Source organism: Lynx rufus, unplaced genomic scaffold (genome assembly GCF_022079265.1).
Source record: "Lynx rufus isolate CCGP_SWC_20201006 ecotype Redwood Valley unplaced genomic scaffold, mLynRuf1.p SCAF_9, whole genome shotgun sequence".
Taxonomy (NCBI): Eukaryota; Metazoa; Chordata; class Mammalia; order Carnivora; family Felidae; genus Lynx; species Lynx rufus.
The window spans coordinates 6,503,941-6,518,768 of record NW_025814897.1 but is presented as its reverse complement, the minus strand read 5'-3'; the positions used below and the strand labels follow the sequence as shown (position 1 = coordinate 6,518,768).

Genomic DNA, 14,828 nt, shown 5'->3' with positions numbered 1-14,828 from the left:
TCTAGCCTCTTAGGAAAACGTAAGCATTTGGTTGTCAAAAGGTGTTTGCTTTTCGGTGCTCGCAAGGAGTACAGTACGAGAAGGGCATGTGACCGCTACAGCTCCCAGCTCTGCGGAGGGTGGGTGTCTCTGGGATCCTTCCAGCCAAGTCTCTGCTTGAGTAAATCTGTGGCCTGGGTGAAAGGGAGTTTGGGCCACGTGGTCTCTCCCTAAGGATTCCTTCAAAGATTCTGTAATTACAGGGGTGCCTGGGTGGCTCTGTCAGTTAAGTGTCTGACTTTGGCTCAGGTCATGATCTCCCAGTTTGTGAACTCGAGCCCCACCACAAGCTCTGTACTGACAGCTGGGAGCCTGGAGTCTGCTTCAGATTCTGTGTCTCCCTCTCTCTCTGCTCTCCCCTGCTTGTGCTCTGTCTCTCTCTCTCTCAAAAATAAACATTAAAAAAAATTTAAAAAGATTCTGTAATTATGGCCAGTAATGTAGTAATTACCAGTAATGTAGTATGGTGCTCACAGACGTGGCCATTGACACCCCACGGGCTAGTTTGGTACTCGTGCTTCCTCTCACTTTACAGCCACCTCTGCTGGTTCCCCACCCTCAGCCAGCTTCTCCTGCATTGTGCAGCTCTATTCTTTCTAGAACACAGTGCTTTTTGAAGCCCCTGTCCTCCGTTCTCTAAGGTCTAATTCAATCTCATGTTCTCCTCTGTGCTCTGTCTTTAATAAGGTATTTCTAATAAAATCCAACTCATTTTTGTACCTCTGCTTCCCCCAGCGTCTACTTATAGTGCCTTGTCTACTGTGGCCGTCCAATAATTTTTAAAGATTAAATTAAATAGGGAGGCTCTTGGGACTGAAAGTATCAAAGAGAAGATTTCCATCACCAAGAGTACATTGTGAAAAGGAGAATCAATGTAGTTAGAAGGCCATATGTGCTAGATATCAGATGAGAAGTCATGGAACGTTATGGTAAGAAGGGACCCGTGAGATCATCTGGGTCTGCTCTCATCCTCTCATATTTTGACGCAGAGGGGGACCGGCTGGGGAGCACGCGGCTGGTCAGTGGCTGCACCCCATGGGCAGCTCCCTTATATGGCCCCCAAAAATTGTTAAAAAATAGAGCCAATATAAGTTTGATTTGAAGACACGATTTCAGGGTAGGGAGTTTGCTGTGAGAGTTTTTGAGAGTGACCTTTTGTACTTTTTTTGTTGAAGGAATTCTAGTGTAGACTTTGTTAAGTCATCATGGCTGGATTCTGCTGGTGTCTTCTGGGACGGGCTATTACCATGTGCATCGCTTAATGATTTGTTGTTCCGGCAGGCTCAGTAAAGCACTTAGGGGATTAGCGTTCTGCAGCTGGAATAAATAACAAGGCACAGTGCCCATTCCCACGTCGGCGCGTCCGCCTCCAGTAATGACATTGCAGTGAAAGGCAATCACTAAACAGCGGTGGACAGCATGAAACAGGCTGCTGGAGATTTAGGGGCCTGCCTTGTCCCAAACCAGAGAGCTACAGAGCGAATCAGCGACAAGGTTAAAAACAAAACAAAACAAGAAACAGAGTGAGCAATAAAACAGTTTCAGGAGTATTATTAGCGTATGGCATGTATTTTATCCTTGAATGCACTCTGCAAAATCTGTGACCTCGAGAATTGAGTGAATAAAATCCCCCATTTTTTCTTTATCTTGCCACCGATTTTGGATTTGCTGGGATTTTGCCACTGTTCACTCCCCTGCCTTTCCGCCCGGCAGTGTCAGAGGTGTGGCAAGTGTTTAGGAGTAGACGATGGAGATGAGCGAGAGGATTTGCCGGGAGCAGGTGTTGTCCCACGCGGTGGGGCCGCACACTTGCTCAGGGCGCTGGTGTCTCGGGGCCTTCTGACAATCCCTGCTACTTCTCTGCAGCTCTTGGCCCAAAGGCACTGATGTATCTGGTTGTGTGACGACTTATTCCACCTGCGTCTGGCTTTCTTTGTGCCCCTGAGGGCCGTGTCTCACACACACCTCCGTCTCCAGCTTCTCTTGTAGCGTCTCCCACCTGGGAGGGGCGAAAGTATTTGTTGACTCGGGTCAAGGGTGCACGAGGGCCCGCAGCTCTGCCTCCTGGACTTACAGGGGTAAACACAGGCGGGAGTGTCGAGGTAGCACCGGCTGCTGGGAGGAATTCCTGGGGGCAGCAACCGGCTCTCCCGCTTCTGACTGTGGGATTTGGGGCAGCTCACGTGACCTCTCTGCGCCTTGGTTTTCCTGCTCTGTGAAATGGGAAATGCATTTTCAGTCTCATAGAATCGTGAAGGTTAGATGAGCTAACCCGGGTACTGGGGAGTCCAGGCAATGGGGTAAATCCGTGAAATGCACACGAAATGTACACAGCTGGTAGTAGTTAGGGGCTGACTCCATCGTTTAGCTGAGGAGAGATGGTTTAAGTTGTTTGTTTCTCGTTCCATGCAGCTTTTGGACTGCTTTGGGATTCCTGTGTTGATGGCGCTCTCGTGGTTTGTTCTCTATGCAAGATACAGAGTGATCCACTTGATTGCTGTAGCTGTCTGTCTGTTGGGCGTGGGGACGATGGTCGGTGCCGACATACTCGCAGGGAGAGAAGACAATTCAGGTGAGGCTGTGCTACTTTGTTTCTGGTTCCGTCCCAGAAAAATGTTTTGCTTGTACTTTTGCTTTTTTTTAAAAAATGTTTTAATTTATTTATTTTGAGAGACGGAATGGGAGCAGGGGGCAGGGGCAGAGGGAGAGGAGAGAGAATCCCACGCAGGCCCCATGCCCCGTGAGGAGCCCAACGCGGGGCTCGATCCCACAGCCCTGGGATCATGACCTGAGCCAAAATCAAGAGCCGGACTCTCAACTGACTGAGCCACCCAGGCGCCTCGTGTTTTTGCTTTTATATTGCAAAGATATATGGTAAAAGACAGAAAACGTGTCTTGCTTATAAACTGTCCTTTAAGTTTTTTATTTTGAGATCTATTTGCTTCTGCTGTTGTAACCACTTCCACAAAGCAGCTTTTTTTTTTTTAATGTTTATTTATTTTTGAGAGAGAGAGAGAGCGAGTGAGTGAGCACGAGCAGGGGAGGGGCAGAGAGAGAGGGAGACACAGAATCTGAAGCAGGCTCCAGGCTCCGAGCTGTCAGCACAGAGCCCGACGCGGGGCTCGAACTCACGGACTGCGAGATCATGACCTGAGCCGAAGTCGGCCGCTTAACCGACTGAGCCACCCAGGCGCCCCAATTTATTTATTTTTGAGAAAGAGAGAGCCTGAGTGAGTGAGCACGAGCAGGGGAGGGGCAGAGAGAGAGGCAGACACAGAATCTGAAGCAGGCTCCAGGCTCTGAGCTGTCAGCTGATGTGGGGCTCGAACCCATAAACTTGAGATCATGACCTGAGCCAAGTCGGCCGCTTAACCGACTGAGCCACCCAGGCGCCCCTGCAAAGCAGTTTTTTATGTTCTTACCTGTGCACGGTGCTCGTGCCTTTTTGTCACAATGAATAGTTTTGTTTCATCTCATGAGAGAGACAATTGTTGATATATTTACAATTAATCTTTGGGCCCATACTTTGAGATTAGTTTACTGGAAAAGCTACTGTAGATTGTTGGTTTTTTTTTATCAAAAGGAAGTTTCATGTCCACTGGATGACTGACCTCTTTTTCAGTGGCTCCATGGATGAGAACATGTGGACGTGGACATGCTTTGGGCCAAAGTTCAGGCAATTGATGGTATAAAATCTAAATACGGTGTCGAATTCGCCCAACCTCCGAGTGACTTTATCGTGCCCTTTGAGAGAAGATAACCTTGACTGGGTAGCTTCCTTCCCTGTAGTTTTCAGTTAATCCCCTGCCATAAATTCCATCAGTTTCTCTGTCATAGAATCATTTCCTGAGGCCTTACATTATGGCTCCATTTTCTGATCTTATAGTCTGCTGAGGGGTTGAACTGTGAGAAGAATCATGGCAGAATTGTGCCAGAAATTGAGGAGAAGAAGGGTCCTTAGACTTTTAGAAATCAGGGTTTGTCCTTCCATAAAGGCTTACTTAAACGAACGTGAACCAGATAAACTGCTGGAAGCGAGCGAGCTAGGGTCCCCTATATTGACACTGTGTTGTGTTCTGTGCCTTGTCTTCCTGCAGGTAGTGACGTGCTGATTGGCGACATCTTGGTCCTTCTCGGAGCTTCTCTCTATGCTGTTTCTAACGTGTGTGAAGAGTATATCGTGAAGAGGCTGAGCAGGCAGGAGTTTTTAGGAATGGTGGGCCTATTCGGAACCATCATCAGCGGCATACAGCTGTAAGAGTCCAAGATTTCCCTCAAAAACCAAAGAAGAAGGGGCGCCTGGGTGGCTCAGTCGGTTGAGCGTCCGGCTTCGGCCCAGGTCATGATCTCACGCTTCGTGAGTTCGAGCCCCGCGTCGGGTTCTGTGCTGACAGCTTGGAGCCTGGAGCCTGCTTCGGGTTCTGTGTCTCCCTCTCTCTCTGTCCCTCCCCAGCTCATGTTCCCCCTCTGTCTCTGTCAAAAATAAACTAAAAAAAAAAAAACAAAAAAACCCAGAGAAGCACATTTATCATACATGATCACTTTCCAGCTACTACTGTTCATTGTTGATTTGGCCCAGATTCCGATTTGAAATCGGTGACTTGCTAACTATCTATGAGGAGACTCTTTTGTTTTGTTTTGTTTTTTGTTTATTTTTATGTGTTTTGAGAGAGAGAGAGCAGGTAGGGAGGGACAGAGAGAGTGGGGGGAGAAGAGAGAGAGAATCCCAAGCAGGCTCTGCACTGTCAGCGCAGAGGCCGATGTGGGGCTTGAACTCAAGACTGTGAGATCATGACCTGAGCCGAAACCAAGAGCTGGATGCTTAACCAGCTGAGCCACCCAGCACCCCTAGAAGATTCTAGAAATGGCAAAAAATATGCCTCATTTTCTTTCTTTTTTTTAGATGTTTTTAATTATTTTTGAGACAGAGACAGAGCATGAGCAGAGGAGGGGCAGAGAGTGGGGGAGACACAGTATCTAAAGCAGGCTCCAGGCTCTGAGCTGTCAGCACAGAGCCCGACGTGGGGCTCGAACTCACACACTGCGAGATCATGACCTGAGCCGAAGTCGGACGCTTAACCGACTGAGCCACCCAGGCGCCCCTATGCCTCATTTTCTTACGTGTGCATGATGCTTGGGATTTCTGCTTAGAGTGTGGTTGGGGCATTACCAAGAAAGACTGTTTTTCAATGATTTCCAGAAACTATTATCTCCCACTTCAAATGGAAGACACACTGTCATGTTTTCCTTCTATAGCTGACCACTGTTTGAAAACTGCTTCTACAGGCATCAAACGTGTTTATGGGCCCCTTTGATTTTATTCTATGTCATTTTTATTAAACATACTTACCAAAATTTAAAAATCAATGTAATCCTCAAAAAAGAATCAACATAATTCTTCACCTTAGCTGATGTATAGCAACTAAAATGCTTATAAACAAGTGAAAATGAGTAAGATCTCACTGTGACCTCTTGTTTTAATCTTAGATCGATCGTTGAATGTAAGGATATTGCCAGCATTCAGTGGGACTGGAAAATCGGTATGTTCATAAATGTTCATCCTTTTTTTGGTCAGTATCCTTTTCCTCTAAGTGACAAAAACACGCATCAAGAAATAAATACCTTCATTTACATAATATTTAGTCATTTTTGTAAAATCACAGAGTAATTCAGTACACAGAGGGCTCCAGTGGTCTACAGGGAGCTCTCCGTGAGAACTTGTAAATGAACCTTCCACAGGAGTTAATTCTTAACCTTAACCTTCAGGAATAGTTTTGCTGTCCTAGGAATTCTGAGCAAGACTGACCTTCGGTCACACTCCCTGTCAATTAGATCTGTATCACGAGTCCTCAAAGCTCTTGTGAAGGTTGTCTGCTTGATGTAATTTGTGAAACATTAACCCGAATCATCTGATGGCGCGTAATCACCCACCACCTTCCATTGCTTCTCTCTGGTATTCCTGGGCACCCGCACTAATCAATAATGTAGAAGAAAACAGTGGTGAAACAGGAAAGACTCCAACCTTATTTAATGATGGGTGGAAAGAAGTTATAAGCAGTACGTAAAAGGCCGTGTTCATTTGCCGGGCTTGGATAATTTAGTTCAGTTAAATAACTTCGATTGCCCGGGTGTGAGTGGCTGTGTGTGGGTGTGTGTCAGGTATGGGGGTGAGATTGAAGAGGCGGTTGCAAAGCTAAATAGTGAGCACCCGCACTCTGTCTGTCCGATAGAGGATGGTTATACTGTGCTTTCTGGGAGCACTGAATTTAATGAGATGAACAAAAGATTATGGGTTATGCTTCTTGATCGTTATTCTGCTTTTATTGACCTTTTATCACAAGATCTCTCTGCGTGGGGCGGCTGGAGCTGTTGAACCAGTCCCACCGTGAGCAAGTTTCTGTGCCCTTCCCCCTCAACACCCTGTTGCAGTTTTGAAGTCCCTCCTCTATGTCATGTCTTATTATATTTTTCCTGAGAGCTTTCTGTGCCTCATTGGCAATGCTGAGTGTTAACAAGAGACTCTGTAGATAGTATGTCAAACAGTTAGGGAATTTTATACGGCAGCCAAGCCTTCAGAGTGTCCTTGCCTTCTGATTTCCTCCTGTGACATTCGGTATTCCACTTTTGTGTCCCCCCACAGCCCTGCTGTTTGTGGCGTTTGCCCTCTGTATGTTTTGCCTGTACAGCTTTATGCCGCTGGTGATTCAGGTCACTAGTGCCACTTCTGTGAACTTGGGCATCCTGACAGCCGACCTCTACAGTCTTTTCTTTGGACTCTTTCTGTTTGGCTATAAGGTAAGCAAATAGGAACACTTGCTTGGTCTAAAAGAAGTGATGGGTTTCTTTAATATTTTAGATCCAAAATTAAACCTCATTTTTGGGGCAAGAATTCACTGACAGGGGCGCCTGGGTGGCTCAGTCGGTTAAGCGTCCGACTTCGGCTCAGGTCACGATCTCCCCGTTCATGAGTTTGAGCCCCACGTCGGGCTCTGTGCTGACAGCTCAGGGCCTGGAACCTGCTTCCGATTCTGTGTCTCCCTCTCTCTCTGTCCCTCTCCTGCTTGTGCTCGGTCTGTTTCTCTCGCAAAAAGTGAATCAACATAAAAAAAAAAAGAATTTCACTGGAAAGTCCCCCTGCACTCCAGGCAAGTAGCATCTTCTTAGTATTATAAGAAGACTTTCGATGTTACAGACTTCTGAAAGGGTCTTGGGTCCCCTCGAAGGTCTTGGGAGCTTGAGAACTGCTGCATCAGAAACCCGTCTTTCTTTAGTTGTACCTTCAGTAGGTGCCCGTTGACGAGCTTGCCATCACAGCAAGCGATTTGAACAAATAGTTAGAATGTTGGCTGTTGCTTGATAATTTTAGTTTCATTTGGGAACAACAGCTACAGTCCTTTGTCCTTGTAGAATTTTGTATCCAGGCAGAAATTGCTTGGCACGGATTTACACTATTCCCAGGAATTGGCCGTGAACTCACAAAGCCTAGTTCCGTGGGTTCTCAGAAATTTCTGCTTAAAGAAGCACAAACCATTTTTGCCCTGCAACGTTACATGTAACAGGAGCTAGCTGTTATCTTTACAAACTTGCTGGTTAAGGTATTCCTGAACTAAAACTGAAAGGGTATTTATAGCTTCTTGGTAGCATCATTAAAAAATAACATGTCAAAATGAATCAGAGAAGTGATCTAACAAGCCTAGGATTTTTTTTTTTTTTTTTTTTTTTTAATGAGAACAATTGCTAAGGGCTATAAAGTAGGCCTTCAAAGTGAGTCAGTTGTTGGGGAGGGGGGCAAGAAAGATTGATGCTGTGTTTGCATTTCACATAGCTACCACTAGGAGGTGATGGTGTTTCTGTTTTGCAGTTAAACTTAGCAGTTGGCAGGTTATGTGTCACATACAACTTCACTCACCTGTACTTTTTTCTTTTTAGTAAGTAACATTTTCTAAGTAAAATAATACCCAAGTGGGAAGGAAGAAGTAAGGTTAAAGAAATAAAAGCTTTGAAGTGAAAATACACCTGCCACTACTTATTATAAGCTCCCTTCATGCAGATATTTCCTCTTTCACTGCTCTTAACTTTATATGAAAAAGCCATTTTTTTGACCACATACCTTTAAATTATTATTCTCAAAATTGGAGCATGCAGACTTTAAAATTCCTTCCCAGTTCTTTTGCTGTATGTTTCTTTGTCCCTGCATGTCTAGCAGCTCACTCTTAGATCAGACTTGGTTGTTTTGGTCCAAGGCTGTTTTGAGGCTTGTAGAGCAAAGAGCAGATCTGCTGTGATCTTCAGAGTAAATTACAGAGGTGGAAAACCATTCAGAGCTTAAAGAAGATACCTAGTGTTGTAGAACCGGTTTTTAAAGACAGGATTATAAGCCCAATATACTACCACTTTTTAAAAATTGTAGTATCTGAAATAATGTTGGCTCTGATTTTTTATTAAAAAATTTTTTTAATGTTTATTTTTGAGAGAGGGCAGCAGAGAGACACAGAACATGAGTGGGGGAGGGGCAGAGAGAGAGGGAGACACAAAATAGCAAGCAGGCTCCAGGCTCTCAGCTGTCAGCACAGAGCTCGACACGGCCCAGACCCACAAACCATGAGATCACGATCTGAGCTGAGGTTGTATGCTTAACCAGCTGAGCCCCAGGCGCCCCACTTTGGCTCTGATTTTTTAAAAAAATCAGAGAGTTGAAAAAGTTTAAAAATTTTGCCTCCTCTGGAATTGATCTTGAGTAAATACTTACCGACCAGAGGAGCTACAAGAAACTTCCTGCACAGATCCAGATACAAAGCGTAGAATTCAAAGTAAGAAAAAAGGTGAAGGTAAGAGCCTCTAATTCAGGAAACTTACCCCATTTCCTCAGAGTCTCTCCCCTCTAAGAGAAGTGTCTCCATTTGATCACCTGCTTCTTCAAAGGAAAAGTTACTTTTTCTTCTAAACATTTAAAACCACCAAACCAAAGAGGACGTGTTTTGACCAAGTTATGTAGATTTACCCACAAGTAACAGTGAACATTTTATAGGCGAACATAAGTACTGGCTTTATAACACTGACTTTAAACGTTTAGCGTGCTCTAAATAGCTTTAACTTTCCCTAATATACTCTGAATATTTTCTCCCCAACAAATATTTATTAAATACCAGCTGTGTGTTGAGGACTGTGCTGAGTATTGGATCCCAGAACTAAAGTGTTCAGCTTGACATCAACACTGACTTTGCATCATTGTCATTGACTTTGAATGCTTCCGCACTTTGCGGAGGGCTGTGGCTGTTCCATTCCTGAAAGAGTTCTAAAGGCTCAAGGGGAAGAAGTAATTGAGAGCCTTTAAAAAATTAACGTGTGGAAACCAATGGTGACTGGCAGAAGCCCACTGCTGGAGGTGAGCAGCAATGCTCTTAACGCTCATTTCACACCCCTGGTTAGTTCCTCCTTCCCCCTTTGGGAGTGTATCTAGATTCTTCTTTCTCCTCATCTCCTTTCCCAACCTGTTGTGTTTTCTGATTGTTTTTCTTTGTCACCCCCTTATTAGAACTCTTTTTAGACATTAGAACTCTTTGGGGTACACTATGAAATCTCAGCTAGGTTAAAAATATTTATTGGCTTGAACAAATAGCACACCCCATTCTTAACTTTAAAATCAGCTTAGCAGGACCATTCATAAGTTGAGTTCGCTTGTTGCCAGGGAAAAAAATGGTCCTAGGCACTTAATCACACATTAATCGTGCTGCCTGGTTTCCCTAAGTTTTACTGCACCATCCTGGGTCAGTCTTCAGCTTTTCTCTTTCTGTGTTTTATCTTTGGTGCTGTTAAAAACAAGTGTTAATTTCCTGAATACTTGATGTTTTGTATGGATCCTCAACTCCAATAAGAGCGAATATACAGAGTGCATGTTTATTTAAACTTTGGGGGTATGTCAGGCCGTTTTTGGTAAGAATACACGGTGAATTAGTGTTGTGTCTTCACTGCATTTTGCTCTGGGTAGTTGTTTTCCTAAGCAGAGAGGGGCAGGTTGGAGAAAGCCACCAGGAACTCCGTGTCTCGGTGGTGTGTCTGTCAGAGCGGGTTCTTGCTGTAATCAGTCCTTCTGGGAGCAGAGAGGGTATGGGATTCCTCCTGTAGGGGCTCCCTTCCCTGCGCTCGTCCACCTGCACTTTACAGCAGTGATTTCTTTGGGTTGGAGGCGTTGCTGAGAAACGGTCTCTCGAGCTCTAAAAATCTGAATTTGCTCAGTCCACCATAAACTTGATTGTGTAACACTTGCCTGCAGGGACAAGATAATTTATTATATTTTAACAAAGTGGACTTTATTTCATTTTTTAGAGTTTATTTTTATTTATTTTTGAGAGAGAGAGATCAAGAATGAGCAGGGGAGGGGCAGAGAGCTGGGGAGACACCGAATCGGAAGCAGGCTCCAGGCTCTGAGCTATTAATACAAAGCCCGATGTGGGGCTTGAACCCATAAACCATGAGGTCGTGACCTGAGCCGAAATCAAGAGTCAGACTAAGGTGCCCCCAAAATGGATTTCACCACATTCTCACACATGAAGGGTTGTTGAGAACTTGTCACATCTGTACATCCGCATTGTATCTTAGGTCCCATCTTCCTCTGTTTCACATCAGTATTATAAATTGTGCTTATGGTCTGAAATTGACTCTCTTGTGGTGTCCAGGCTGACTTTCGATTCTTTCCACCGAGTGGGACTGGTTGCAAGGTGGGAGTACAGCTGGGTTATCACAGAGCGAGGCAAAATTTCCATTCTCTAGAGATCCAAGGGTCCCCTTGGCTGAGGCGCCGGCTGCTGTGGCCAGAGTGCGTACGATCATCGGCATCCGTACTGGAGGGTTTTGGGCATGAGCGAGTGTCTCCTTAGGCAACTTTCAGGAAAAAAAGATTGTGAGAGGGTCACCCTGAAAGCACAGTTGGCAAAGGGCGGCAGCCATCGTGTGTTTGTCGGAGACCACGACCCATAGCCTGTTCTCCTCCTAGTTTTCGGGCCTCTACCTCCTGTCCTTCACCGTCATCATGGTGGGGTTCGTCCTCTACTGCTCCACCCCCACGCGCACAGCCGAGCCGGCAGAGAGCAGCGTGCCGCCCATCACCAGCATCGGAATCGACAACCTAGGACTGAAGCTCGAGGAGAACCTGCAGGAGACCCCCTCGGCCGCCTTGTAGCCGGACAAGAAGGGTTGCACACGCCTGAGGCTTCCTGGGAAGCCGGGAGCCGTCGCCAGGGGCAAGCAGAGCCCGCTGAGCACCGAGGGGACACTTGGAAAATTGGTAGGTGGGGAGTGAGCCCCGTAGCATTGGACTGGATCCGATGGTTAAATTTTACAAAGGAATACAAAATAATGTATCAAAAGTAGAAATATGAAAATAGAACAGAAGACAGGGTGGCTGGGATCGTGTCTCTGTTTGAGAACCAATATCTGTTAGCGTCTGGGAGACAAGCTGTGCCCCCGTACTGGGGTCTCGGAGGCACAGGTGGGAGAGCATTGGGGGGAGACAACCAGGCACGATCCAGCCTCAGGACAGGGCCTGAAAGTGGGCTGTCCAGCTGGGCTGGGCAGTCAGAAGTTGGGGGAGTCGGTGTGGTTTGGGGTAGGTTTCCACAGTTAGAGGCTTCTGGGTTTTGTCTCGCTTGAGACACTTGTTGTCCACAAGCCTTGTGGCCTTCATACCACAGTGAGGTCTGGTGATTGCATATGGCGACATGGGTCGGTAGCCCTTGAGAAATCCCGAGATACAAGTGTGAGTATCGTAGATGTAGGAAAGAAGGGTCCATACAGTAGACTGAGGAACGCTGTCTCCGTTGTTCAAAGAGGGTGCCACACTACTTCTCACCAAGTGTTTGTAACGTGCCATGAGATATCAACTATCACTATGCCACTTTACAAAAACTGTGTATGTAAACTTTTTTCTAGTGTAATAAAGAAATTGAGGGTAAATGTTCATGTTATTAAAAGATTTTGATTTCATGGAAATACATTCACTGTGTGGTTTCTTTGATTAACCAGTTCCCCTTCTGGATTTTAAGTGACTTTATTAGGGGCGCCTGGGTGGCTCAGTCTGTTGAGCGTCCGACTTCGGCTCGGGTCATGATCTCACTGTCAGTGGGTTTGAGCCCCGCGTCGGTCTCTGTGCTGACAGCTCAGAGCCTGGAGCCTGCTTCGGATTCTGTCTCCCTCTCTCTCTGCCACTCCCCCACTCACGCTCTGTTCTCTGTGTCTCTCCAAAATGAGTAAATGTTAAAAAAAATTTTTTTAATAACTTTATATATTCCAGATTTCTCCATATCCAACATTTTAGGATCATGTCTTCTGTAAGGTGGCAGACCTATCTGGGGCTGTGTTGGGATGGAGGGAAGTTCAGAATGAACCCACAGATCATTTGCCAGAATAATCTTTTTAAAATTGAATTATCTTAATTAAAATTTTTTAAATATATATTTTTAAAATTTATTTATTTATTTTGAGAGAGCGAGTGCAAATGGAGAAGGGAGAGAGAATCCCAAGCCAGCTCTAGCACTACCGTAGAGCCTGACATGGGGCTTGAACCTGTGAACCTCAAGATCATGACCTGAGCCACCCAGGCACCTCTAATTTTTTTTTTCTTTTTTTTACTTTTTTGAGTGAAATAAACTTTTATTCTCTGCAGCTGATTAAAACTAATGGTTTTTGCTCGGTACCATTCACAGCTACCAATGAGTGGACAAGTTTAGGTTACAGTGTTTGGCCCTTTGGGGAAGACTTTCAGTTTGATTAGTACATTATTTCTTAAAATATCCTTCTTTGGGGGGTGCCCGGGTGGCTCAGTCGGTCAAGCATCTGACTCTTGATTTCGGCTCATGTTACGATATCGCGGGTTGTGGGTTCGAGCCCTGCATCAGACTCAGCGCTGACAGCATGGAGCCTGCTTGGATTCTCTCTGTCTCTCTCTCTGTCTCTCTCTCTCAAAATAAGTAAATAAACAGGGGCACCTGCGTGGCTCAGTCGGTTGAGCGTCTGAGTTTAGCTCAGGTCATGATCTCGCAGTCCGTGAGTTCGAGCCCCGCGTCGGGCTCTGTGCTGACAGCTCAGAGCCTGGAGCCTGCTTCAGATTCTGTGTCTCCCTCTCTCTGCCCCTTCCCCACTCATGCTCTGTCTGTCGCTCTTTCTCTGTCAAAAATAAACTTTTTTAAAAAAGAAGTAAATAAACATAAAAAACTTTTAAAATATCTTGCTTTGGCATAAACCTGTATGTAGGGACAGTGAAATGGAGAATCTCAGGTGACAGCATCCCACGTGTCTGTTAAGGTTTAACTCAACTGTCATCTCTTTCTCTGAAGCGTTTTTCAGGCCATCCAGGCCGGGCCTCTGCTCCTGTAGGCTACCGGGGCCCTTGTTCATATCTTCCTTGTAGCACTTAGCGCTTGCTGTTTACCTGCCCTTCCTCACCACGGGCTGAGCTCTTTCAGGTCCACTGTGGCCTTTATTCATCTTTCTAGACCTTGGTCATCTCACCTCTTGGGCATTTATTAAGTGAACTTTGTCTTTGGTCCCAGTTCAGAGAATTTAAGGGGAGACTGACCTAAAGTAAGGGTTTTTATGCAGATACTTTTAGGCAGTATTCTCTTACCCTGCCCTGCCCTTTCCACCCATCCCCCTAAACCTGGTGTTTTTTCTCGTCTCCTGCTCCCTCTGGAGAGGCAGGGGCAAAGGAGTTCCCATGTTAGCATCCCGAATTAAAACTTAGAATTCGGTCTTCCAGAGAAGCAAGGCTGTGAATGACATTCAGCAATTAAATAATGGTACCGCAAAGCTGTGCATCCCGGCTTCAATATTCAGTTCGTGAAGACTGTCACTTCCCCGGTCTCCATAATAACACTTCCATGGAAAATGTGTCCTCCTTGGGGCGCCTGGGTGGCGCAGTCGGTTAAGCGTCCGACTTCAGCCAGGTCACGATCTCGCGGTCCGGGAGTTCGAGCCCCGCGTCAGGCTCTGGGCTGATGGCTCAGAGCCTGGAGCCTGTTTCCGATTCTGTGTCTCCCTCTCTCTCTGCCCCTCCCCCGTTCATGCTCTGTCTCTCTCTGTCCCAAAAATAAATAAACGTTGAAAAAAAAAATTAAAAAAAAAAAAAGAAAATGTGTCCTCAAATATCCGGCTCACACACAAGCTTTTGAAACACAACACGTTCTTACGTCGAGAACCTCTTGTAAATACTTTTCCAGCCTATTAGAACAGTATTGATGTTTCGATCTTTTTTTTGTAGATACTCATATCGTTAAAAAAAACCCTCCCAGGGGCGCCTGGGTGGCGCAGTCGGTTAAGCGCCCGACTTCAGCCAGGTCACGATCTCGCGGTCCGTGAGTTCGAGCCCCGCGTCAGGCTCTGGGCTGATGGCTCGGAGCCTGGAGCCTGTTTCCGATTCTGTGTCTCCCTCTCTCTCTCTGCCCCTCCCCCGTTCATGCTCTGTCTCTCTCTGTCCCAAAAATAAATAAACGTTGAAAAAAAAAATTAAAAAAAAAAAAAAACCCTCCTGAATGTTACAATAGGGCTGCTAGGTTGTTCTCTAGTGTCGTACAGAAGTGATAAATTGTGCAGTTGGACTGTGGTTGCACTGGAAGGAGAGTCTTTGCTGGTGCCATTTTCACTGTTTGCGCTTTGAAAGTAGGTTCTCTTGCGGACAGGCGGTTAACATTTCTCACCCTTCTGGGACCAGTGGCTTGTGGAGAATTTGTATGTGTTATCTGTGGTGTGCCCAGCAGGTGGCGCTTTAACAGGTGTTCCTTACAGAGACCTGTGAC

At 45.8% G+C, this 14,828-nt stretch overlaps 1 protein-coding gene across 3 annotated transcripts in view; it reads left to right on the top strand.

The window, feature by feature from the left end:
• SLC35F2 (solute carrier family 35 member F2) overlaps window positions 1-12,027 on the top strand; it is a 57,653-nt gene extending 45,626 nt beyond the window's left edge. Inside the window, exons 4-8 of one of the 3 annotated variants that reach the window (XM_047071579.1) lie at window positions 2,452-2,611; window positions 4,137-4,293; window positions 5,527-5,579; window positions 6,680-6,834; window positions 11,033-12,027. In XM_047071579.1, coding sequence (XP_046927535.1) covers window positions 2,452-2,611; window positions 4,137-4,293; window positions 5,527-5,579; window positions 6,680-6,834; window positions 11,033-11,218 — 711 coding nt within the window. In that variant the 3' untranslated portion in view covers window positions 11,219-12,027. Of the gene's footprint in view, window positions 1-2,451; window positions 2,612-4,136; window positions 4,294-5,526; window positions 5,580-6,679; window positions 6,835-9,188; window positions 10,392-11,032 lie in introns of those variants that run through there. The other 2 variants (XM_047071580.1, XM_047071578.1) reach the window with 2 other exon arrangements.
• Window positions 12,028-14,828: the final 2,801 nt, after the last annotated feature.